This window comes from Xenopus laevis, chromosome 9_10L, assembly GCF_017654675.1.
Source record: "Xenopus laevis strain J_2021 chromosome 9_10L, Xenopus_laevis_v10.1, whole genome shotgun sequence".
Classification (NCBI taxonomy): domain Eukaryota; kingdom Metazoa; phylum Chordata; class Amphibia; order Anura; family Pipidae; genus Xenopus; species Xenopus laevis.
Window position 1 is genome coordinate 30,090,092 of NC_054387.1, and position 27,233 is coordinate 30,117,324.

At 39.0% G+C, this 27,233-nt stretch overlaps 2 protein-coding genes across 9 annotated transcripts in view; one reads left to right on the plus strand and one right to left on the minus strand.

Moving 5' to 3' along the window:
- The window catches only part of mbtd1.L (mbt domain containing 1 L homeolog), a 38,244-nt gene extending 29,474 nt beyond the window's left edge, over positions 1–8,770 (minus strand). For 2 of the 5 annotated variants that reach the window (XM_041575595.1, XM_041575596.1), the window contains exons 1-8: positions 5,874–6,075; positions 4,328–4,461; positions 3,394–3,508; positions 3,236–3,318; positions 2,903–3,020; positions 1,991–2,125; positions 1,533–1,621; positions 522–756 (exon numbers count right to left, since the gene is read on the minus strand). In XM_041575595.1, the coding sequence (XP_041431529.1) occupies positions 522–756; positions 1,533–1,621; positions 1,991–2,125; positions 2,903–3,020; positions 3,236–3,318; positions 3,394–3,508; positions 4,328–4,461; positions 5,874–6,027 (1,063 nt within the window). In that variant the 5' untranslated portion in view covers positions 6,028–6,075. 5 annotated transcript variants of the gene reach the window in all.
- A 30-nt stretch (positions 8,771–8,800) lies between these two features.
- Positions 8,801–26,072, plus strand: utp18.L (UTP18 small subunit processome component L homeolog). Of its 4 annotated transcripts, none has more exons than XM_018234628.2 (15): positions 8,801–8,934; positions 10,508–10,743; positions 11,371–11,492; positions 11,949–12,044; positions 12,402–12,472; positions 13,601–13,695; positions 14,063–14,188; positions 19,377–19,551; positions 19,752–19,852; positions 20,462–20,552; positions 20,911–21,034; positions 21,574–21,748; positions 23,108–23,250; positions 25,154–25,194; positions 25,923–26,072. In XM_018234628.2, exons 2-14 carry the CDS (start codon positions 10,522–10,524, stop codon positions 25,176–25,178), a joined length of 1,566 nt encoding a protein of 521 aa, XP_018090117.1. In that variant the 5' UTR covers positions 8,801–8,934; positions 10,508–10,521; the 3' UTR covers positions 25,179–25,194; positions 25,923–26,072.
- Positions 26,073–27,233: the final 1,161 nt, after the last annotated feature.

The window sequence follows — 27,233 nt, forward strand, 5'->3', positions numbered from 1 at the left end:
ATATCTATTATCCTGAAATCAGCCTTGCCTTGGAAGAGGAGCATGGCAAACCAAGTGGTACGGGGCAAATATACAAAAGTGCATGGAGCATCTTTTGACACAAGTATCCCTAATGAATGGAATATTTTAATGCCTTCTAAAAGCTGGCAAATTCATGTAGAAGTCAATGGGAGTTGTATTAGCAATATTCAAGCTATTTATTAATTTGAGTTTTTGTGATTAATTTTAAAACTAGAAGAGTCATAGAAAAGGAAGAATGTGATTTCATGGCGTTTTTCCATACCGGTAAATAAGCATACAATCGACATTTGAAGTTTTTTTAATTAAAAAAAATTAGAAAATTTGATTTTAGAATTTAGATAAATCATCCCTCCCTGGATTAAGCTAAATCTGAATACTGCAAAGCTGCTTTTATCAGTCCGCATCTCAAGCCAAATGCTGGTTTTGGTTCAGGCATATTGCATTGAATCCCCTTTAAGGCATATACTATAACTTCAGAACAATAAATACAACAATCCTACCAGTTCTTTTGAATCGGTGCCCTATGCTTCTTGACCAGCCAATGGGATGAATGAGGGGACTGTACATGTGGCACCAGAAGTCATCAGTTTTGTCTTCACTTTCTTCATATACCAATCTTAATCGGCCTCCAATTACACTTTCTACTACTGCAACCCGTGTCCGACAAAGGTGTGTTTTATCGACTACTTCTACCCTCATGGAAGGTTTAAAAGGATACTGCATATTTTCCGATACCTGCAGAATCAGATAAAGTACACATCAGATAGAAACACTTCTTCATTGATTAAACCATTTCAGACAAATAAGAATTCAAAAGGCATCCGGCTAAAAAATTAAATGATTTAATGAAGCCGTAACAAAACTTTGCTTACATAAATACATTATTTGAGGGACCAATCTAAATAGAATGACTTACTCTATGAATTAAAGGGGTGGTTCATCTTTAAGTTAACCTTTAGTGTGTTATAGTAAAGCCAATTCTGAGCAACTTTCAATTGGTCTTATTTATTTATTTTTATAGTTTTTTTTTTTTTTAATTATTTGCCTTTTTCTTCCGAATCTTTCAAATAGGGGTCACTGACCCCCATCTAAAAAAAAAACAAATGCCCAATAAAGCTACATATTTATTATTTTTGCTGCTATTTATTACTCATCTTTCTAGTTCGGCCCATTTCTATTCTAGTCTCTTATTCAAATAAATGCATGGTTGTTAGGGTAATTTGGACCCTAGCATCCTGAAAGTTGAAATTGAAAACTGGTGAACTGCTGAATAAAAAGCTAAATAATTAAAAAAACACAAATAATAAAAAAGGAAAACCAATTGCAACCCATCTCACTCTTTACATCATAATAAAATTTAACTCAAAGGTGAACAAACTTTTAATGTAGTATGTCAGCAGCAATAAAATATTTCAAGCCCACAATTAGCGACAGTAATTTCCCTTTTAAGTTTATACACTGTTCCTCCAAATAAAAAAGCGATTATAAATTATTTAGTTATGATAAGTTACCTTTTGAGAAAAGTCTGGTGGGAGAGTCTTTGCTCCAGTCAATCGTTTCACTAAAAAAGCTTTCCAGTTTGTGTATTTATGTTGAATGCCTGTAAGAAAAAGTTGAAATAAACTAGAGAAACAGGCAGAACCAAAAAGATGTAACTTAAGGCAATTAAAATTAATGGCAAATAATTCAACAGAACATTAATAACAAAGGCAACAGCTTGAGGCAAAATAATCAAATCCAGTAAACTTTACACCTAGAAATATATAATTGTTAAATCCATAGACTGCATCATAAACTTTGCAGGTTTTCATCTGTGCTCAGGAAAGGAAACTATTGCAGGACAGCATTGTGCTATATGTAAATCCTACAGTTTATGTATTTAGAAGCCAGTTTATTTATGTGCGTGTTTTAGCCCTATTTCATAAGACAACTGCATATCCTTAAAAACAGAACATTTACTAGCCATTACTTTGTGGTGGGACCAGTGGTTTTCCACTCGTTGCACACCAGCCAACTGGATGAATGTCAGGTCCACAAATGTTACACCAGAAGTCAAGACTGGAATCGTTCTCAAAGCCTTCATACCTTAGCAATGCATTATACCCTAGAAAAGAAAAATCGATTGGAAATGAAATTTCTTAGCAGGATAGCAATTATGTTATATCTAGAGACAATGCACCTCTATAGAAGCAGTTATGGATATAGTGCCAAACTATATAAATGCTTCCACAAGTAATTCAAATATGATCCACAGAGATGTCAACTAACCCCTTGTAAAATATCAGAGACATTTTTGTGTGCTTAATATACATATTTCTGTGCAGTTAGGGAGGTGTCCTACCATATATCATTGGTCTAACAAAACCCTGAATTTTCCTTTAAATCCTGCTCTGCACTTCCACCTAGCTTTCAGTTGGCCACTGAGATAGAGATGGAGATATACAAGACATTTCATCATAATTTTAATGAGGTAATTCAACTTGTGGGACACAACACTTATGGCCAATTTTCGGAGTGATAAAACAGCTGACCTAGAAGTGCGCCTGCCAGGTTTAGATTACTATTTTTTTAGTTAGTGGAGGGCAATTGCCAGCATTTTGCAGCCTGCCCAGCTAGAAAACACAAAGGCAGCAAGAATCTTGCAATTACCCTATGTACTATTGGCCGAAATATAAGTTGGGAAACAAACACCCCACAGACCAATGATCTCTAGAAAAACCCCTTCACATGCCAAGCAGCACTACAGCTCCGAAACCGAATGTTATTTCTGCTCACAGTGTAACTGTAGGCATGGATTAGGGAGAACCAGATGTTCTATTTAAGAGCAATTCATTTATAATAAAAAGGCCCCCAATCTTCCACAAAAGCACCATAGACTCACCTGCAAGCTTGACTATTCCAGAAATCCAAAACACTTTGGTAGGAAGATTGCTGTCTGTATTTGGGACTTCAATTCTTACACCCTCTGCAATATCCCCCCAGCAATTTCCCATGGGTGCCTTATAAGTAAGTGATACAAATTAATTAATAGTAACATATACAGTATATAGTAATATTTTATTACACCTTAAAAAGGACCAACAAAACAAATTATGGCTTCTCCCATTAATTTTAAGTTAGAGGAAAACAAATTGTAGGGTCAAAATTGTTATGGTTTTAGCAAATAGATATTTAAAGATAGAGCAACTTATTTTATCCTGTTGAACATACTTACATGTCTAAAACAAGTCACAGGAGCAGCAATAACGTTATTGCTTGTGATATAGTTTCCCCAGCTAAATCCTTCCACAGTGACAGCTGCAAGACAAACAACAAGTTACCAAAACGGAACGCAGTGTAGAAATCTTATAGTATAACATAACTGCTACTTACGTGCTTTGTTTACCGACTGGTTCTTCAAAGTAGCTTTATACTGAGCATAAGCTGCTAATTTAGCAACCAACGGCTTCTTCTGGAGAACTTTAGCTTTCTTTGTAGGTGGTTTACCCTACAGAAGAAAGGAAAACATTTGAATTTTTTTTATGTTCCAGATTAAAACCAACATTAAAATGTAAGCTCGCCCTGGGTTATTTCCCTTCACTGGAGTTAAAAGACAAGCAAAAATCAAGTGATTTTATCAAGAAAATCTACCTGTGCTTTATTAGCTAAATAAATATAGTAATCCTAAAACTGAATTAAACACTTTAGAATCTAAAACACAAACCCTAAGGGTTTTTTTTTTTAGTAAAACTCAAATTTATCTCTTTTTTATTAAAACAAAGTCGACCTAAATCCCATCCACGAATTTAACTCATTTATCAAATAATCTGCTCAACAAAAGTAATGCGAGAAAAGTCATGCGACAATTCGAATCGTACACATTTTTCAAGTTGGATGCCAAAATTGTACTATTTATTCGAGTTGTCACCCAAAATCCCAGACTTTTTCGGATTATTGTATGAAAACCAGCGCAGATCACGACATTTTCAAATTGTAAAAGGGTGGACTTCTGCATGGCCTCGACAGGTTTTAGTTAGAATATTTTTTTTTTATTTCGATTTTTAGCAGCTTTGGGGTATAATAAATCTCTGAAAATGTGAGGCTTTTTTAACCCCTTTAAAACTGGAAGACAACCCCCCACCAAAAAAAAATTAGGTTTAATAAATGGGCCCCTAAGTGGGGGGAGAGGAGGGGAAGTTGCCAACTATGTAAACTGTTCTAAAAAAAAAAAAAAAAAAAAAAAATGTTTAATCCATTTTACAAGAAGTGGAATATTTAAAAAAAAAAAAAAAAAAGAAAAAACCTCCACCTATACGATATGGATTACCTGAAGTCTGGCCAGAATACTCGCCTTCTTGGAGTTTGAGGAATAACTCCGCGAGCATGAGACACTGCAGAACCTCTTTGTTTTAGAGTAAAAGGCATCTCTGACTCCAACCATTCCGCACATTTCACATGTTGCTAAATGAAGTCAAGGAACAAAACAGTTAATCAAATTCAGATTTATCTTGAAGTGCTACAGATTTTTGAATCTACTTTCAGTATAAAACAGTCTCTAAGGTGGCAATACACAGAGTGTGTGACAAAGTCTCCTCACATATCACTTACCATGAATGGTTGAATCGTTCATTGTTTAGCGGACAGGATCATTTGGAGAGCGACGACAAAGTGGCCATGCACGGGCAGATTTCAAGTGCCACAGAATGTAAATTCTACAATATTTTGTACAATCTTTTTCCACAGCCCCTAAGCAACAACTGAGGGGGGAGGTGTAGGAGTGACCCCGGGTGTGCCATCGCCTAGTGGCCCCTAAGCAGCAGCAGACATGTGGAAAATATATGTTTGCTACGGCCTCATCTTCCTGCCCCTCCTACCATTGTCCCATCCAGATCCTGCTCAGGAAGATGGTCCTCTCTTCAGCCTCCATCATACACAATTAAGTGACACATACATACATTTACACACACATTTTTGGGGGATCAGAGGGGGGGTTCGCACAGCGCCCACACATACTTGCACACACACACAGTTAGCCAAGTGTACACACAAGTGTACATATAATGACTATATCACATTTTTGGTGTTGTTGCATTTTTAGAGGTTTTATTCCGTTTTCAGATATTTTATCAAAACTATTAACATAGCAAAGCTTTGTGACTTGGTAGAGAGAGTAGAAAGACATATTCACCCATTTTAGATTCAGCAGAACTTGTACTTTCTGAAAATACATGGTTTTCTAGGGTACCTGTAGTGTTAGGGAGGGTTGGATGATACATACTAGGTTTTATGGGGTTCATTATTTGCCACTTATATCACACAAGATGCAGGCAATATATTTTTTAGCAGAAGAAAAAAATGTCATTAAATATATATGCACATTTTGGGGTCTCCATATACTTTGGTGATCCTATGCACAATGGGCATCAAGCAGTTTGGTGGACAGGAAGCATTCATATTTAGGAAGTTGTTTTTTCTTGGTACCTAATTATATGGGCTATAGAGAGTTGCAAAGTGAAAGTTTTGGCACGATTTTTCAGATTTCATGTGTTTTTATAAAGACTGCTATGTTTAGAAAAGCTTTGAAGTTTGGTAATTAGGAGTAGAAAGACTTATTTAGTCACTTTGCATTTGGTGGAATATAGAGGCTTTCCATATCAGTTTTTTCACTATATAAATCATGAAATATTTGCATTTTGAGCTCTAAATCTTGTTCCAGAAGTGGAACTACACCAAAAATGAACCAGATAAAATACCTCTCAAGTGAAAGAGCACTAAATGTTCAAAAAACGACTGGAACCAAGTGCAAATGTTTCCAACTTGCTGTACACACTGCACAATCCCCCTTTCTTATGTAAATAAATATTTTTACGTACCCATTCCTGATTTGCCATCTGGGTATGTATAAACCTGGCCATTGTTTTTGATAATGGGCAGACTGGATGGCAAGGGAGCAACCTCCTCTTCACTCTCATCCGAGCTGGAACTGCTGCTGGTATCCTCACTGCAGCTATCATATCCGTCAAACATTCCGAATGAGTCTCTGCGCTTTCTCTCAGAACGTGAAGAACGATCGGCCTAAAAAAAAGGTAACATGACTTCTGGAAAAGACCAGTACATAAGCCTATCTGTACTTGCTGTTAGGAATCTTTTATTGACTGTGAAGATTTCTACAGGGACCCTAGAAACTAACAGCAGCCAAGACCCTCCTGCTTGGCCCTGCACATTTAAGATAGTAGAAAAATTCACACCTGTGCCGAGATCCCTGCATATCTACAGGTATACTGCCTTACATTTATTATCAGGAGGGAGATTAAGGACACTTCATTGACAATGGGTTTCATACAATTTACAATGGCTCTGTGCAATGCATATTTACAAGAATCCCTATTTAATGGAGATTGTTTGTCATTACACATTAAAAATTACGAAATCTCCTCTAGAAATGCTAATTTTGTTCTTCAGAAAGGTAGATTGTTCTGGGATCCACCCAACTCTACAAGAACAACAGGTTGTCTTCCTTGTTTAACTAGTTTATCTACAAAGCATCCCGAGTGCAATTTCAACACAAGACCTATTTACAGTGTTCTATTTTAGAAAAGGTGTTTTTACGTGTATACTGCTCTTTTAGGCAATGTTTTGGCTATGAATACAGAGATTTCTACATGCATGTTTCATTGAAGGTTGACACATTTTATAGAATAAAAAGAAAGGCTGTCCTTTTTCCCCTGGCATCAAGCATCTTTAGTAACCAGATGACTTGTATCCCATACAGAAAGCAACAAAAGCCAGCACCATTTGCAAGTACTGAACTGTGGAATCACCAACTCTACAACTTACTTTACAGGCTAAATACACTTGTCAAGGTCTTATAATGACAAAAAATATGAATGTTAGACACAAACATAGATGCATGCACTGGTACAGTACACAAATTTAGCTTTCAACCATATATCTGACATACAAGGCTCAGCTAAGCACTGAGATTACACTCTGTGAAAGCAGTTAAGTTTTTGCAAGATGGCCATACACAATGAGACCCACCTGTTTGGGGCGGTTGTCAAACAAATGAATCTCAGCCTGATTTAGCCATCAAACAGATGACCTACAAAGATCCTTTTGGCATGGACTGCAACAATTTTTGATGTGGTCGACACATAATGGGAATCAATTCTCTACAAATACCTGGTAAGCAATCCCCAGTCCCCATACATGGTCCAATAACTTGCTTCTCAAAAGCTTATGTTGGCCCTTATATGGCCACCTTTAACACAGCAAAGTTTAAGTTTTTGCACCGAGCCAAACAAGATCATGTTGTCACACGAGACAACATTTATCTTGCTTTGAATATACAGCATACATATGATCTACATTAATTTATTGTTATAGCAATACCCTGTATAGAGGGAGTTTCCGGCTATAGACCCAGCCAGATGTTCCTGTGCTGTGTGCAGTTCATCCCTTATGTCCATAAAAACAGCATTTAGAAGCAATGACCAGTGAGAAGCTAAACACATCACTTTAAACTGCCAATTGCTCAGTCATTTGCAGATTAGTTGTTATGGGTTACAGAACTGATGTAAAATGGTTACATTTATGAATTCCCCTCATAAACCTGTAGGAGTACAAAGGCCTAATAAGTGGGGTCCCCAACCATTTTTATCTGTGAGCCACATTTAAATGGAAAAAAAAAAAAGTTGGAGAGCAACATAAGCATGCAAGAAGTTCCTGGGGGTGTCAAATAAGGGCTCTGATTGGCTTCTGTAGTCAATATGTGGACATCCAGCCTACAGGAGGCTTTGTTTGGCAGTATACATGATTTTTATGCAAACCAAACTTGCCTTCAATCAGGAATTCAAAAGTAAACACTTGCTTTGAGGCCACTGGGAGCAACAGCCAAGGGGTCTATGAACAACATGTTACTCACAAGTCACTAGCTGGGGATCACTGCCTTATAACCTCGCACACTCCGCTGCTTAATTTTTTTCTGCATATTTGCATATAACCTCCCCACACTTTCACGAGCAGCTAGAGATCACCTGCAATCTGTACCATATGTTGTGCATGCATGTGTTGCTGAATACTATATTCACAATATAGGAACACAAAAATATAATGTAACCGTTTCCCTTTATTAAATAGAGAACAACGTATAAAGAGCGGCAGACATAATGAAAAGCTTGTATAAATGCAGTCAATTAGGCTTTGGTGCTAATTTCCTACCTTTACCTTACTGGCCAATGTGACTGCACACAAGTGCCAGTTTACAAGTGCCAGTGTAGAAATGCCAGTGTAGAAATGCCAGTGTAGAAATGCCAGTGTAGAAACAGCATTCAGGCTGAGAAGCTGGAGTGTTGTATTGAACATGCCTATATCATGTTGTCTTGTTCTAGCCTCTTCTCAAAGACTCCATTGCCCAGCACACAAGGTTTAATGGGAAACACATTACAAACACACGGTAACCTGGCCCCAGCCTAAACTATCCACCACTAATCACAAGGCCTCGTTCCATACAGAAATGACAACAAAGGAACGAGGGCAGCAGCACTTTCACACATCCCGTGCCCCTTACTTACCGGATCCTTGGTTTTTTCCATTAGACCCTCATGAGGAAATCGTGTACGCAGCCCCCGGTGTCAGCGGGCTGGAACAATGCAAGAAACTAGAGACTAAAAAAGAGCAAAACAATGAACTCCTTCAAAATATCAACAAAACCAGAAACTCCTTTCTGCGCAGGCGCAATGCTAGACATGCAACGATTGGCTGCGGGCTCATATAGTGAGGGCCGTGCCTCCGCGAAACAGCCAGTTTGGCACGCCTCAGGCGCCGTAGCTTCCGGTGGCCTGTAGGTATTGCGGAAGTACTTTAAACTTTAGAAAGTGCACAAAAACGTGTTGAGTCGCAGCGGGTTGAAGTAAGCTATACGAATATACAAGTGTAAGCGCACTCGAAAGGTATAAGGCAAATTATATTACTGCCCCTTTTTTTTCGCTATAAACATATAGTTCCGGGTTGTAAAGGGCAAAGGTTACCGGAAGCTCCACGTGCGTTGGGCGCAGTGAGTAGAACGTTCAGCTTTATTATTAATAGTAACCTGTAGAAGTCAACATTGTCTTGTACATGTTTTACATCGGTTCCTAACATTGTTGAGGCTTAAGGGGCATGTACTTGCTGTTACCTTGTTAAACCTTTATTCGCCAGCTGTGACTGAGATTGGTTTTAAACAGACGTGCAGAATATTCCAAATTAGCCAGAAGGCTGCGATCATAGCCCTGTAAATACAGTTCATTCCTTAAAAATCTCTGCTGCAAATGTGATTATTTATCATTTCAGTTGAATTGTTGTATGGCAGAATTTGCAGTTTAGCTGTCAGCATTCACCTCTGATAATTCCTGTCTTTTTCATCTGTGGGCATTCTGCTTAAGGCAGTGAGACACCTTTACACGGGCTTTAAGTATTCTCTAAACTGTGATCTTCTGAAACAAATTGCAGTTGGTCTTCAGCTTTTATTTTTGATGGTTTTTGAATTATTGGCTTGTTGTGTTTGGCAGTTCTATGGTTTGGAATTTTAGCAGCTGGTTTATGTAACCTGAGCAACCAGAGTGGTTTGAATGAGAGACTAGTACAGTACTTGGAGAGAGCCTAATTCTAAACATAATCTGTAAAAATAGCATTACAGCCTCACAGAGCAATAGGTTTTTTTTGGGCTGCCATGGTCAGTGACTCTTCTTTGAAAGCTGAAAAGCTGGAAGACTAATTTTAAAAAGTACTAAGAAAAATACATTCTATAATTAATAAAAGTTACCCTAACTAGTAATGATACCTTTAGGCCCTGTGTCTAGCAGTGATAAACGTCTGTACTATACCAGGCATCTAGCGCATCACCGACACACATCTCAGAGCTACTCCTAAAATGTAGTCCAGCCCCAATTGTCAATTGACCTCCCCATTTGACAGCTGTGTGTTTAATTTTGGATTAAGTACTCTAGGTTTTCCATGAACTAAGTTACTGCTGCCTCTTGCGGTCCATTTGGGAAAGCTAAAGAAATGCCCTGGCACTAGGGTTGCCACTTGGCCGGTAAAAATGATGGTTGATCCCAATGTTATTAATAGGGAAAAAAGATAAATATATAGGAAGGGCGGTATTTTATTCCAGAAAAGGTGGCAACCCTACCTGGCACATGTTGTCTCCAGTTTTTCCTTTGTATACACCATTAGGGATTCTCCTCCATATGAAGTAAAGGGCAAGTTTCCTTTAGGGTAATAGATATCTGTGATGTTGCCATCACATCTTTTCCAGACCTTTACACCAGTAAAAGTCCTTATCAAAATATACAGAAATACATCTATTTGTGATCACTTTACCCAGCTCTGTATGGCTGCACTATTAGAAGGGCAATTGGAAATACTGGTGGGGAGGACCTATCAACATGATATTACTTTCTTTATGGAACTTTTATGCTGTTTTGTTTTCGACTCTCTTGAATAAAGAAAAATGCTGATTTTACAGATCCTGCAGTTGAAATGCTTTCTGTTGAGAATACAAATGAAAGCAAAAATGCTTCTTATAAGAAAAGACAAAGAGATAAATCTCCAGAACAAGATCAAAACTTGAGAGAGGAGGAGGAACTGAGAGCCAAACATTTAAAGGCTTTGGCAGACAAACCAGAGACAGAAATGATTTTAGAAGAATTCATTTTTGGGGGTGAAGATGAACTTGTGGAAAGGCTTATTGGTCATTCAAAGGTAATACTCCAATTTCTTTTTCATCTATATTTCTTGTTGTATATTGTCAAAAGTGTGCATATCACTGAATTGTCTCACAGTACGTTTATAAAGCTGTGGATGTAAACTAAAAATTTAAGTTTGGATAATGATGGTAAATGTAATTTTAAGCAACTTTCCACAAAGCACCGCATAAAAGGATTAGGAAATGTTTATTCACTGGGGTGGGGGGTTGCCTGTCTGTTGGGTCACTTGGGGGGTGCAAGTGTTAGGCCCCCCAGCGACTAGAACGGCATTCCTGTCAGCTGAAATGTGCACTGTCCTGGCGCCGCTATCGTGATGCCCCAGATATCGTCTGCTCTGATGTGCAGAAGTGTAAAATCCACAGCTTTAAAGTTAAAGAGAATCACTGAGACATCCGCACTCTTAAGCAGACAGGCACAACAATCCAGGGTCTAATAATTGTGAAAATATTATTTGGTTTTATCCAATTAGATGTGGCACTTTTTGTATTACATACGCAAGAGACGTTTTTGGTTAATTACATTATATAGTATCTTATTCTGTTGTTATCCTGAAGAACACCCAAAATTCTCTTAAGATATATTAGTAGAACTGTCAGTTTTATACATTTTGAATTTATTTTAGGCAAGGCATACTGTAAGTGGAGATCTTCTAGAGAGCGACTCAGAAGAAGAGACAAGTAAGAATGCAGCACCTTTGGCAAGGAAACCAGCTTGGGTGGATGAAGAAGACGAGGATGAAGAAAAGTGAGTTGGTTTATGATAGCAATACTTACACGTATTCTCCATTTCCTCCTCAGTGCAGGCTATATTTGTTTCCTCTAGTTATGATGCTACTGGGTAAATGAGAGAACTAGCCTTTGTGTTCCGTTCTGTGGCTTTGCATAATGCTTATCTAAATCACATCATTACTTTGGAATTAATATAGTACTGCCTACCAGAGCCAAGCTTTTAGCACAGGTAAAAACAGCTGAATTGTGATGAACAGTGAGAACAGGAAACTATCAAATATAATATTGGTTGTAGTGAGCTTAACTGTTTTTAGCAAAACTGATCAAGTTTTTCTATTGATAGTAAAGCTAAAAACCATTTACTAAATGCAGTCCTTCCTTTGAAATAGGAGTGTGTGTTTTAAATTATTTTTAAGGGCAGTTTTAAGTGTTTTGTAGTAAGATTTGCTGATTTGCATCTTTTCCCCTTCAGTGTTGAGATGACTCACCGATATCGCAAAGATATGATGAAAAGTAAATCTGAAAAGATTCTTACCAAGGAAAAGCTTCAAACTAGGCTGCAAGAACAGTAAGTCAAAATTATCGTGCGGTTAGTGGGATTCGAACGATCGATTTTTCGGTCGACATCTGTCAGAAAATTGATCGGCCAGATTAAAAAAAAATCTTTATCGGCCCCAGTGCAATCTATCTATGTTTGCAGGGACAAGCAGGCAGCTACCCTTTGTTTTCCTGGCAATATCGCCTGAAATGGTCTTTTTAGTTGATGGACAATTCGTACGATCGTTTCGAGATAATCGTGGTCTCACGGATCTTTTAAAAATCTTTACATCTATGGCCAGCTTTAAGGGAAGCGCAGAGAACATATACCAGCTATACGTTGAAATAATTTCCTTTCTCCAGAATAATTCTGTAATTTTCTTAAAAGGTTTCAGAAAGCTATGGGAGGAGTGCCTTCCTGGGCTTGCCAAGACCGTAAGAAGAGGCGATCAAAAGAAGGCAAGTAAATAACTATTTAAAAAAAAAAAAAAAAAAAAAAAAAAAAAATATATATATATATATATATATATATATATATATATATATATATATATATATATATATATATATATATATATATATATATATATATATATATATATATATATATATAAAAAAATAATATATACGCACAGACCAGGAAAAATAAGTACTGAACACGTCAACCGTTTTGAAATTTATGTTAGATGTCGGTAACAACTCATTTAATCCACATATACAAAGAAATCAAAACAAATAAGGCCAGAAATTGTTATGCGTAAAAAAGTGGAATAACACAGGGAATAAGTATTGAACACATGATGAAAATGGGTGCAAAAATCTGCCAGTATTTAGAAAGCAATTCTGCCTTCCTGGTCTCGTACCCCAAGACAGAGTAGTTGTAGAAAAGTTCATGTTGTCCATGATGTTATCCAAGAAGAGCGTTAAATGAACTAATCTGTGAAAATACACATAACCAGGTATTGGGATCCATAACTAATATAATAAAATGAATGCAGCTGCTAAATATTCTGCACTGTTTTACAGAGATTATATATCATTCATATCTGCCCCTTCCCCAGTGCAGTTTACACATTTGCATTCATACACACTATCCATTTTTTAAGAGCAAGTTAATCTACCTGCATGTTTTTGCACTGTGGAATGTAAATGGGTTATCTAGAGAAAACCCATACAAGCACAGGAACATACACTTTTTAGATGCAGCCCTCGCTAGATTCAAACTGGGGTCCCCACCATGTTGCCTCAGTGTATTTGATGGGATTATAAACCAATGAAAGAAACGTGATATGTAGGACTGTTTCTGAAACAATTCTGTCTGATATTACAGGATTTGAGTGATACTCTGGCATCGAAAGGGTTATAAACAACCCAAAAGGATTATTTATGAAAAAGGATATGTACAATAGTATGAATTGAGTGGGGAATTTGTAACCAGTTTACCATTTTGCCCCATCCTATATTTCGCAAAAAAACAACTTGCTTGTATTCTTTTTGCAATAGATTACCTGCTTATGTACTGGTCTGTTATATTTTCTCGGTATATAAAACATGAAACCTTCAGTGAATGATGTTATTTTCTCACAGACGAGGACAGTGAAGAAGAAAATGAAGATAACTTGCTGAGTAAGACTGGTAATTTACTGGCCCAATCAAGTTACCTTCCTAAAGGTATTATTCAGGTAAGATTTCACTTTCCTAACGTTATGTTTTGTGATTTACAAAGAAGACAAATGTAAGTGTCTGTGTCTTTACTTATTCAGTTACAGTTAGTAGAGAAAAGACCTTGAAGTATGTTGGGTTTTTCAATTTCATAAACCTTGCAAAGAAGTCTTGCTTTAACTTTACTGCTGATGTGCCATGGAAAATTAACCCTTACTCGTTAACACTGGTTTCTCTTAAAGGCTTTATTTGTGCACTAAGTTCTCTGAAGGCAAACCATTCAGTTTTGGTTGCCATGTATTTTATTTGTGTTCTTCAAATATGCCAATAAAATGCAACTGCTTTGGGTTTTTTTTGTATGTAAATAACTGTTTCAAACTATTACAGATAAGACAATGCTTGAATGCAAACAATGAAAGGATGACTCCGGTACCGCTAACAACTGTCCAGTTTCACCCATTGGCACAAGTTGTCATGACTGCAGGATTTGACCGTTCAGTATCATTATTCCAGGTAAGGGAGGTAACTTAAAGTGGTGGTTCACCTTTAAATCAACTTTTAGTATGTTTGAAAAATTGCTTAGCATTACCCATTCTAAATTTGCTTTGATTTTTTTTACTTAAAGGGGACCCATCACCCAAACAAATTATTCAAAAACCTATTTTATCACATTAGTCAAGCAAAATGAACTTTAATTACACTATATAAATTATTTGAATCTTGTTTCTTTCAGTCTGGGAATTCATAATTATAGCAAGCAGGCAGCAGCCATTTTGTTGACATTGTTATTAAGGCAAGTTTTGTATCATCTCAGAATCTTGTTTGTGCGCCAGAATGGGGGACCCGATGTACATCCCCATGCCCTGGCTACACACTTAAATGGTAAAGAGAACGGGGGAATGTGGGGAGAGCAGTGACATCTAGGAAGTGCTGAATGGAAAGTGAAAGTAATTGTATGCCCCGCCTCTATGCCCATGACAGCTGAGATTTTTAAATGAGTTTACAACATCTATGAATGATTTAATAAAAATTAGAAATTGGATTTCATGTTTAATTTGAAAAGGACTTTCATTATACAGATTTTTGTGTCTGGGTGACAGGTCCACTTTAAAGTTTTTTAATTTATTTACCTGCTTTTTCTGACTCTTTCTAACTTTCAAATGGGGGTCCCTGTCCCCATCTGATGAACAAATGTTCTGTAAGGCTACAACTTTATCGTTATACCTACTTTTTAATAATCATCTTTCTATTCAGGCCCTCTCGTATTCCAATCTCTTGTTCAAATCAATGCATGGTTACCTGGGTAATGATGACCCTAGCAACCAGATTGCTGAAACTTCAAACAGGAGTGCTGCTGAATAAAAAGCTAAATAACTCAAACCACAAATAAGAAAAAACTAAGGAACTAAGAAACCTTGTATATACTTTAATTTATGGTCTCCAAAATGGAACAGGCTAGGAAGAAAATATTTTACCTACTGCTAACTCTGAGATAATACAGATTTCTCAAAGTCAGCTTGGGGGACACAGGGACAATGGGGTATAGCTAGTACCATTAGGAGGCAGGACACAACTACAAAAAAGACAACTGGCTCCTCCCCCACTGGCTATACCCCCAGCAGGCTGGAGAAGAGCTCAGTTTTAGTTGTGTCCTCAGGAGGTTAGGACAGAAGAATTTTTTATTTTTATACTTATTGTCTATTCAGCTTTGCTGACACCAGGGGGTTGCTTGAACCTTTACACTGTGTAAAGTACCTCATTGGCACCTTCCAACGTGGGATCTGTCTCTGGGGTCACAGGTGTTTTACACAGACCACTCAGCCACTTCCTCTCCTTCCTTCACAGGAGGAGACCAGGCTGGCCGGCAGACAGAACTGGGAGAGCGGTCTCCAGGACAGGTAAGTCCCAGGGGGCTCCCTCTCCCCCTTCCCTTCTCCCTCCCCTAACTATGGAGGGCAGGTTGGATCCCTTTCAACCCCTAGCAACCTCATTGGAGAGGTAAGGGAAGGGTTTTTTTCCTGCTCCGTGTTTCTTCTAAGTCTTACGAGCAGGGAGAGATTCCCTGACAACAGCGCAGGGGCCTCCGCTCAGACGCGGTTCCTACCATCTAGAGTTTTCATCTATCCCACCTCACCGATTCTTCATGTCAAGACTTCCTCAAGAATCAGGCAAGCGTACAGCCTTTCAGGGGGCCAACTCCAACCTTCTCCTAGCAGGAGTGATTACTACCGTCCCCCCGGACAAACACTTCAGGGGCTACTACTCAAACCTGTTCATAGTCCCCAAAAAGGACGGCTCAGTCCGGCCGATCCTAGACTTAAAAGAACTGAACAAGCTCATTCGTCCGAGAAAATTCAAAATGGAATCCCTCCGATCTGTCATCGCAGCGATGTCCCCAGGGCAATTCCTAATGTCTCTTGACATAAAAGACGCCTACCTTCATGTTCCCATTTTCCCTCCTCATCAGAGATTCTTACGCTTTGCCTTCCAAAATTTCCACTACCAATTCACAAGTTTACCATTCGGCCTCACGTCAGCCCCCCGGGTCTTCACGAAGATTATGGCGGCTGCCACTGCACTGATCCGCAACGAGGGGCTCTCGATCACCCCGTATCTGGACGACCTTTTGATCAAAGCGCCTTCCCCCCAGGAGGCCCAGCGGTCACTCCAGGTCTCCATGGAGAAGCTACGGGAATTAGGATGGGTTCTCAACCTACACAAATCCTCCCTAATCCCCAGTCAATCCATGAACTTTCTAGGCATGAACTTCAACACTCTGACTCAGAGGATCTCTCTCCCTCAGGAGAAGATTGTTCATCTCCAAGCATTGGTTCGATCACTGCTGCAGAAGCCACAGCATCCCGTAAGGTTCTGCATGAAGGTACTGGGTGTCATGGTTTCCACCATAGAAGCGGTCCCCTTCGCCCAATTTCATCTCCGGGAGCTCCAGTGGAACATCCTCAGCACCTGGAGACGGAAGTCAGGTCGGCCCAAGGACAGTGGAACCTCACCGAAAATAAGTTGCAGATCAATCTACTCGAGATCCGCGCAATTCGCCTAGGCCTCATCCATTGGCAGCAGGACCTCACGGGGCAGGCGGTGAAAATACAGTCGGACAACTCCACGGCGGTGGCCTACATCAACCACCAGGGAGGCACAAGGAGCAGGGCAGCTCTCAGCGAGATAAAAATCAATTCCAGTGGGCCGAGGCTCACAGCGTACAGCTGTCCGCCATCTTCATACCGGGACTGCTGAACTGGAAAGCCGACTTCCTAAGCAGGCAATCCCTGGACCCAGGCGAGTGGTCACTAAAGGACGAAGTATTTCGAGAGATAACTTCAAGATGGGGCATTCCAGAGGTGGACCTCATGGCGACCAGGCACAACAGAAAGGTACCAAACTTCCTAGCTCGTTACAGAGACCCACTAGCCCTAAACATGGACGCTCTGACAGCCAACTGGCCCTTTCATCTGGCGTATGCCTTTCCACCCACTCCTCTGATTCCCAGAACGATCAGAAAGCTCCAACGGGAAAGGTCCACCCTCATCCTCATAGCACCGAGGTGGCCTCGACGAGCATGGTTCACGGACCTTCTCAACCTCTCCGTCGCAGAACCGTGGCCTCTGCCTCCTCTTCCAGACCTTCTCACTCAGGGTCCAATCCTACATCCAAACCCGACCTACCTCAACTTGACGGCGTGGCTCTTCAGACCAAGATTCTGATTCAAAAGGGATTTTCTCGAGCCGTGGCACGCACCATGTGTGCGGCTCGGAAGCCGGTTTCAGCTAGGGCATATCACAGGGTCTGGTCCACCTACCGTCAATGGTGTTTCACTCGCAAGGTTAGTTTCCGGCTATTTTCTCTACCAACCCTACTGGAGTTCCTGCAGGAAGGTCTATCACTAGGACTGTCTTTGGGTTCCCTCAAATCTCAAATATCGGCTCTATCAGTACTTTTCCAGAAAAGACTTGCCCTGCTTCCTGACGTAAAAACCTTCATGCAAGGAGTGGCTCATGTGACTCCACCTGTCAGGGCTCCCGCACCTACCTGGGACCTCACGTTAGTGCTCCGGGCCCTTCAACTTCCTCCCTTTGAACCCCTGGGGTCGGTGCCCATTCAGTTCCTGACCTGGAAAACAGTTTTCCTCCTGGCTATTGCTACAGCAAGACGGGTTTCTGAGCTTGGTGCTCTTTCCTACAGGTCGCCTTACCTCGTCTTCCATCAAGACAGAGCGGTCCTTTGTACCATACCATCCTTCCTACCTAAGGTGGTCTCGGATTTTCATATAAACCAAGAGATCGTGGTTCCTTCCTTCTGCCCGTCTCCAGCAAATCAGAAGGAAAGGGCGCTGCACAGCTGACCAGCTATGCAAAGCAGCGACTTGGACCTCTGTCCATTCATTTGCTAAATTCTATCATTTTGACACCTTTGCGGCATCTGACACTCGCTTTGGCAGAAAAGTGCTTCAGGCCGCGATGGCTGACACCACATAAGCCTCTTTTTTCCCACCCGGTTTTTAGGGGACAGCTTTGGTACGTCCCCATTGTCCCTGTGTCCCCTAAGCTGACTTTGAGAAAAGGAGATTTTGTGTACTCACCGTTAAATCTTTTTCTCTTAAGTCACTTGGGGGACACAGGGCTTCCCTCCCTGGATTGAGGCTGTCACTTCCGTCAGACAAGTTACCTTTTTCTTGTTAACAGTTATTGGCTTTTTGTAAAGTTTTCATTGCGTTATGTCATATCCTGTTGACTTTGGTACAAACTGAGCTCTTCTCCAGCCTGCTGGGGGTATAGCCAGTGGGGGAGGAGCCAGTTGTCTTTTTTGTAGTTGTGTCCTGCCTCCTAATGGTACTAGCTATACCCTATTGTCCCTGTGTCCCCCAAGTGACTGAAGAGAAAAAGATTTAACAGTGAGTACACAAAATCTCCTTTTTGATCTCTCTCATTGGTACAATGCATATAAGGGCACAAACTTATTGGATAGAAGTCTTTGTAACTCCCATCATAAGCAATGTGTGTCCAGTTGAAGGCCATGCAGGTTATTCTGCTACTATAGCTTGAATCACTGTGGCTTATTAAAGATTCTGAATAAATGATTACTTAAACTTACTATTATTACTATCATTGGCACAAGGACCAATCTATGGGATCAGCAAAATATTTTGTTTGGTGATCACGACAACAAGTGGTTTTTATATTGTATGGCCACCTTAAGGGTAAGTGCACATGCGAAGATTCGGCAAGATTTAGTCATCCGGTGAGAAATCGCCTCTTCTTTGGGTGACTTAAAGCCCCGAAAAGCCTTCCCGCCGGCTAGAATCTAAATCGCCGGCGGGATGGCACTCCGAACACTTCGTTTTCCGAAGTAGCCTCACGAGGAAACTTCGGGCTACTTCAGAAAACAAATTGCTCCGACTGCCATCCCGCCATTGATTTAGATTCTAGCCGGCGGGAAGGCTTTTCGGGGAGATTAGTCACCTGAAGAAGATGCGATTTGGTGTCACGCGACTAAATCTCTCTTCACTGTACGAAGTGGGGAAGTGCTTATCCCATAATTTGGTCCTTGTGCCAATGATCGTACTGTAATTGCTGCTATGCCAGCAGTCTGATCAAAGGCCGCATCAGTGCCTTGATCCAACTACATGACCAGGGCAAATTGATTTTATTTCTGGTTTATTTTAATTTGTTTATTGTCCCTTTAGGTTGATGGAAAGCGCAATCAGAAGATCCAAAGCATTCATTTGGAAAAGTTCCCCATTTACAAAGCACAGTTTAGTGCTGATGGCGAACAGGTTATAGCTACAGGACTTCGAAGTAAAATGTTTTACATATACGACATGATGGGAGGAAACATTATTCCTGTGCCCAGGATTAGAGGTAGAGGTTTTATTTTAGTACTTATTGATGTGACAGCGGCACCTGATGTAAGGTTGTTAGTTTCATTAGCAAGTTTGCTCTCTGTAAAATTAAAAGCTGACTTCCAGCTGGAGTAGATATACCAGTTATCCAAAAACTGCTTCATGGGCTGAGTATTAATAACTGTTGCTGATTTATTTTTATTTATTTATTTTTTACAGGCCTCGAAGAGAAAGCCATTCAGCAATTTGAAGTATCTCCAGATGGCTCTATTCTCCTGCTAAACGGATCAGCAGGGTACTTACATTTACTGTCTATGAAGGTAACTCAATTTCAATTAAAGTATGCCTACCAGAAACATTTTCAGTTTTGTTCCCCATTGATGATCTCAATAATATTTAGTGCATTACTGGAAACAAATGCTGAGGGCACACTAGTTCTCCCTCCGTGTCTATTGGGCTAATGAATATTAATGAGACAGAGAGCAGCGGATGTGTTGAAATCTGTGTAGCATTTAAAAAAACAGTTATGCTTATGTGGAGCTACACAGATCCGAGATCACCTTCAAATTGTCTACTTTAGCAGTTTTCAGGCTGATCTCTGCTCCACTCATTTCTATGTAGCAGCATAAATGCAGAAAGAGGAGGCACTGATTTTAGAGCATTTGTTTCTCTCTGCCTCATTAATATTCTAATATGATAAGAGGTGTGTTTTGTCATCATGGTATGCCGGGAGTTTACTTTGTCCATCTACACCCATGCTGTTGTGGGATTTGCCAATGAGAGTTAGTGCAGACTGTTAAACAGAATCTCAATGTTCAATATTTCAATGTAAAAAACATTTTTTTTTTTTAATGCTCTTTTGCTTTTAAGTAGTCAGTCAACAATACCATTCATTATTGCATTAGTAATTGCAGTGACTCTCTTTACAGACAAAGGAGCTTATAGGAAGTATGAAAATGAATGGGAAGTCTGTGAAAGCTGTTTTTTCTTCAGATAGCAGCAAATTGTTTTCAAATTCAGGTATGTACACTATGTCGCATATCTGTCTTATTTTCACATGCAAGAGCATTGTCCTGGCATAGCAAAAATGCATTTAAAGAGGCAGTCTACCCCTCTTTTCAACATTAGCTCAATGAACGGGGCTTGATCTGAACATTCTTTATTACCTATTTTAATTATGTTTGGTTTTCAACATTTCTTTGAATAAGCATGGTAAAATCAAAAACTGAAATCACATTCCACTTCAGTTTCTTACAAATTAGGCTAGGCTTCTCTGTTGCTTCTCTTCTGCCTACTCTTAGTTCTAGAACTTAAAACCGTTAAAATTTGTGTTCTAAAGTGCTATAATTTTTTAAATTTTTTTTTTTATCTCCTGCAGATGATGGATTTGTGTATGTTTGGGATGTGAAAAGTAGGAGATGTCTGAACAAGTTTACTGATGATGGCAGTATATGTGGCACATCAATCGCTTTGTCTAGAGATGGGCGATATGTATCATGTGGGTATGTTCACTTTTTCTTGTTTGAGATCATTCATTTCTTCTAAAATATTTTTTTGTGCCTAATAAATGGCAAGGCTCCAATACAACTTGGACGAGCCCTAGTGAGTTGGCAATCTGAATCCTCCTGCCTAGTTAGAAAAGATCTGGAACGGTGGGCTGGCTGATTCAAAGACAGGCAGCACGGTGCTTTAAAGCAGACTAATTTCCTTTGCTGTAAAATGTTTTATCTTTTTGAGACAGGAGTGCCCATCACTAACCACCCCCCTTTTCTTCTTACACCCCTGCCTACTTTTTCCACCTAACTTCTTTTTCCGGTCTTTTTATAATGATGAAACGTTAATATAGACTGAAAAAAGCAACTTGAATCCACTATTTAGCATCAAGGTTAATGGAGGGATAGGACACAGACTAATATGTAGGCTATTACTGAAAGTATTTTTTATTCTTACCCCCTTCCTCCATATCATACGGTCAATATCTAAACTTGTGTGTGTGTTCTAAAACCAGTGGAACAGGTACAACAATTAATTTGAATTTCAGGTCAAACTCTGGTGTTGTTAATGTATACAACCATGAAGACTGCTTGCAGCAAACAAACCCCAAGCCACTGAAAGCTCTAATGAACCTGGTGACAACGGCTTCATCGCTAATTTTCAATCCACAAACTGAACTTTTGGCAGTGGCCTCCAATAAGACTGATGATGCTGTAAAACTGGTAATTTTATCCCATCAATGATCCGTTGTAAATAATAAAAAAAAAATGTTTTAAATGAACCTAATCAACAGGGCTTGTGTTGGACATTCTGTTTACTAGTTGCAATAAGTGATGGAGAATACCGCTGTTGCTAATTTTACAGAGATGGGTATCCATTTAAAGGGGTGGTTCACCTTCCAAAACGTTTTTCGGGTTTATTTGTTTTCAGATAGTTCACTAGAAATAAAGACTTTTTATCTATTGCTTTCTATTATTTACGTGTGACCGTTTTTCTAATATAGAAGTTTAAAGTGGACCTGTCACCTACACATAAAAAGCTTTATAACAAAAGCCTCTTGCAAATTAAACATGGAACCCACATAGTTTTTTTCCATTAAAGCATTTATACCTGTTAAAGTTGTTTTAATATCTGAGCTGTCAATCAAATGTTACCTGCCCTGCCTCTATGCCTGTGGCATAGAGATGGGCCAGTCAATTACTTTCACTTTCCATTCAGCACTTCCTAAATGTCACTGCTCTCCCCACATCCCTCCTTCCTCCTCACACTCTATAATTGTGTATGGGCATTAGGTCCCCCATTCAGGTGCATACACAAGATTTTGAGCTGATACCCAACTTGCCTTAATAACAGTGTTCACAAAATGGATCCTGCCTGCATGCTGTGATTGTGTAATTCCAAGACTGAAGGAAAGAAAATTTAAATAATAAATGTAGTGTAAGTTTTATTTTGTTCAACTAAGATCATAAAAAAATAATCTGGAATTATTTCTAAGGGTGACAGGTCCCCTTTAACCTTAATTTGTCAACTTCTTATGTCTTTTCTAAAGCAGCCCTGGGAAGGCCGGTCGCTGACTCTGTAATTGTTCGAAATGATACATTTAGTTGATACGTTTTTTTATTTGACCCTGCTGAGTAGAATCCCTTTCATTAAAGCAGCTGTTAGAATTGATACACTACTTGCTAATGTAGCATATTGTAACTGTTCAGAGTCTGCACATGGATTACTGGGCAGCCAGACTGAAAAAACAGAGACATTAAACTTGGAAAAACTGTAAAAAATGAAAAGCAATTGAAAAAAAGTGTTTCTGGGGAACAATCAGAAAACCACTGAACTAGAACAAGTGAATGTGAACAACACCTTTAAAGTATCTCTCCCACTAAGTGTAAGAATATAAATAAATTCACATCTGTTCATCTGTTTACCTTTTTTTTTTTTTTTTTAAATAAAGCTATGTATGTGTTGAAATGAAACAAATAGGTAGTTATTTAATTGTCATGATATAGAAGTTAAGGTTAACTCTAAAGTCTACACCAAAAATCAGACTTAATCTTTTTTTTTTTTTTTTTTTTGGCCTACAGGTGCATATTCCTTCCTTTAGTGTTTTCTCAAACTTTCCAGTACAACATAAAAAATCCATTCATCTGCCCCGTGCAATGGACTTCTCACCACGGAGTGGCTACTTTTCTATAGCCAACAACAAAGGCGAAGCTTTATTGTACAGGTGGGTAAACTGTATTAAAACAGATTTTATTTAGCTTTTTTTCTCTTTTAGAATTACCAACAATTGGAGATTAACCTACTGTACTTCTTCGGTGTGTGCATTGTATAAGTGGATCCTCTATTTACTAGATACAAGCAAATGTGCTTTAAAATGTGCTCTATATAGTTGGATTGCTTTCCAATCCACTTCCTTTGACGTAAGCAGCTACAAAAAAAAATCTGCCCCTCCTCCAATTACTTGTAGTTTTTTAAGGTTTACTTATATCTTTATAAAGCCAAATGGGTTGCTCATTAATGCGTTGCATTTATTTCCCAAAGGAATAAAATGTCTGAAACATTGCTTTTTATATAGTCTCAAGGGCAATGGCACATGGAAAGTTTGTCAACAATAGTGAATTGTGCTCCTACGTGGACAACAACTCGAAAATATCTTTTGTATGACTGCCTATTCAAATTGCTTTATGTGAAACATTTCTAATTCTTAACTCCTGCAAAAATGCAGAAAAGTGCCTGGTAGAATTTATTGTGTTAACATCAGGGCCGTCATTAGATATCTCAGGGCCCCATACTGTGCCCTGCGCACCCCGGCCCCCATACCCCACCCCAGATCCCGCCCACACCACAGTAAAAAGGGCACACCTCCGCGCAAAAAATGGTAAACACCCTCCCACACACAAGTTATAAAAAGCCGGAAATATAAAAAAATATTCTTACACTCTGTATTTGTTAAATAAAGCGTGGGTGCATCAATCCTTATCAGGGTTACCGCAAACCCAATTGTTAACTTATGAAGCAATGGTTTGAGGAGCATTCAGAAGGAGGTCTGCTGTGATCAAGCTTTATTCCAAGACTACATAATTACATAACATGTTTTGGGCCTTGCATGCCCAAGGTAAAGGGCATACGAGGCCGAAACATGTTGTCCCTTTATAAGTTAAAAAAAAACTTGTGCCAGGGCCCATCGTAAAAGTTTAAAAAAAAAAAAAACATTGGTAGCCCCAGACAATATTTAAAAAAATATCCGGGACTTTGGCTCCGTTCGCGGCTCCGGGACTTTGGCTCCGTTCGCGGCTCCGGGACTTTGGCTCCGTTCGCGGCTCCGGGACTTTGGCTCCGTTCGCGGCTCCGGGACTTTGGCTCCTTTCGCGGCTCCGGGACTTTGGCTCCGTTCGCGGCTCCGGGACTTTGGCTCCGTTCGCGGCTCCGGGACTTCGTCGGTTCTCATGACTTCGAGGCTGTCAAGGAGGGCCCAGCTATTTTGAAAAGTGTAGCACAGATGGGCCTGGTACAAAAGTACCCCCTGTTCCTCTCTGATGGTGGCCCTAGATAACATAATCTGCCAAGACTGGTCCCTATGGGCTTTACACATGGAAACTATGGATGATCAATCAAATTCTGTACAGCTTAAAGGGATTGATTAATAACTTTTTTTTACCATGCCATTGAATTTTCTATTCTTTGCAAATTTTCAGTTCTGTATTTTTACTTTTAAAAAAAAAAAAAAAAAAAAAAAAAAAGTGCCTTTCTCTTATGCCTATATTCAAATTTCAAATGGGGGGGGCACTGATGGCTAGATAAATGGGGTTAATTAACCTAGTAACTGGGGGGGGGGTAGTTTTGAAATTTAAGTGAATTATAGTGGTCTTTGGTAAGAAAAAGAAGCAACAAAAAATAGCAGCATTTAGGAGTAATCCAATTGAAACTTTCAAACTTAATTGATCTCTAAAAGCAGTTGCTCTGTGCTCTATATCTGTGCCAATTGTTTATGCAACACACCCCAAGTGTGTGTGATCCTTTGTATCTGACAATACCATGTTCATCCAAAATGTGTTAAACTGACAATTCATGTACAAATATCCGTTCTGCCACCAAAAATACTAATGTATGTTTGGCTTTCTTTCCAGGTTGAAACATTATTCTGATTTCTAAAACAGAATATTTAAAGGCAAGTTCTCAAAAACATTTTTCAACGATATTTTGTATATGTCTTTCTTTTTTGAATCTTCTTATGTCCATACACTTTTTTTCATCTTTGAAACTATGACTACAAGTACTACTATGATTTTTCAAATGGGGATTTTCGAAGTGAATTGTAAACTGTGTAATGTAACTATATAATAGGCACATACTTTTTACAGTCCTATCAGAATTAAAGGAATTGTTCAGTATAAAAATAAATAGTGTGTAAAGAGAGGCTGTGCAAAATAAAAAAATGTTTCTAATATAGTTAGACAAAAATGTAATGTAGAAAGGCTGGAGTGACTGAATATCTAACATAATTGAATGACCACTACTTCCTGCTTTTTAGCTCTCTTGCTTTCCACTGATTTCCTTTTTGGCTAACTAACTATATAAGAAACATTTTTTATTTTACACAGCCTATTTACCCTTTTTACCCAGTTTTTATTTTTACACTGAACTGTTCCTTTAAATACCAGTTAATACTAATCATTTTCAATAGATACTAAGTGAAAAGCCACAAAAAAAAGTTGAAAATTGTACTTTTTGCCATCATGTTACTAAAACATTGTACACATGTTACTCACAGTAACAAATGCAGTAACGTTAAATGTACAGGGCCCAGCAGGCGGGTATTTGGCTACAGGTGCTGTCAATTTTACATACTATATTTAGGATATTGTGTTTTTATTTTGATTTTTTTCTTTCTTTTAGGGTCATGAGCATGAAGATACCTGCTTGGACAGAAATTTCATATGGAGCTAGTGTGAACTTCTTTGAATATACCATGTATATTGAGCATTTAACTGTAATGTTTTATACACTTGTTAACAAGAAGAAATAATTAAATAGGTCTTTGTTCTACACCTTTTTATGTCATGTTTATTCAAGAATTTTTCTTTTCATTCACTTCACAGGGTAACATGTGAATGTTTCTTGAATAGCCGCTAAAGGCCAGTAACAACACAATAAAAGGGTTGTATGTGAACTTAAAAAATGCAGCTGTACCGGTAACATTTGTGTTCACTGCAGAAATTCTACAAGCTTCTATATAGCCATATCCTGCTGTTCACAACTCTGGCTGTATGGCAAGCCTTACATAAAAAGTTAATCGATAATATGGCTCATTCACTTACCCAAGGTGCAGTCATCAAAGTGCAATTCTGCACATCATTGCTCATAGGCACCTTCTTTACCCTACCCCCCCCCCCCCCCCCCCAGAATTCTGGCATCTGGCTATTCAGAATGGAAAGCAGGAAGGACTGAGCCGCGCCAAACACAACTATATGGAAGCAAGGAACATATTTTTGATACAAGTTCCTTTAAAGGGGTGGTAACTATTATTATGTTATAGAACGGCCAATTCCAAGCAACTTTTCAATTGGGTTTTCATAATTTTTTTTATAGTTTTTAAAGTTGTTTGCCTTTTTCTTCTGACTCTTTCAAATGGGCGTCTCTGACTCCCTTCTAAAAAAAAACAAATGCTCTGTAAGGCTACAAATGTATTGTTTACTTTTTATTACTGATCCTTCTGTTCAGGCCCTCTTCTATTCATATTCTCTCTTATTCAAATCGTTGCATGGTTGCTAGAATAACTTGGACCCTACTTACCAGATTGGTTAAGATGCAAGTTGAAAAGCTGCTGAATAAAAAGCCCAATAAATCAAAAAAATTAAAACCAATTGCAAATTTTCTTAGAATATTACTCTCTACATCATACTAACAGTTATCTCAAAGGTGAACAACCCCTTTAATGAAAGTGGTTTTACGTGTTAATGACAGTACGGAAACCACAACGCAGCTTGCAGACATAAATGAGCCCTAATATGTTTTCAATACAATGGTTTTTGTACTTGTCTCTGATTTAAACATGGGCCAAGGATGGGTACTGGATGTCCTTGTGATAAACAGGAATGCTTGCACTTGGTGTTTTCTCCTGTGTTCAAAAAATCGTTTGGGGTTACAGAGGGCAGAATTCAGACTAAAATAACACAGGTTTGCATTGCCAGCGGATTGCCGTTTAGT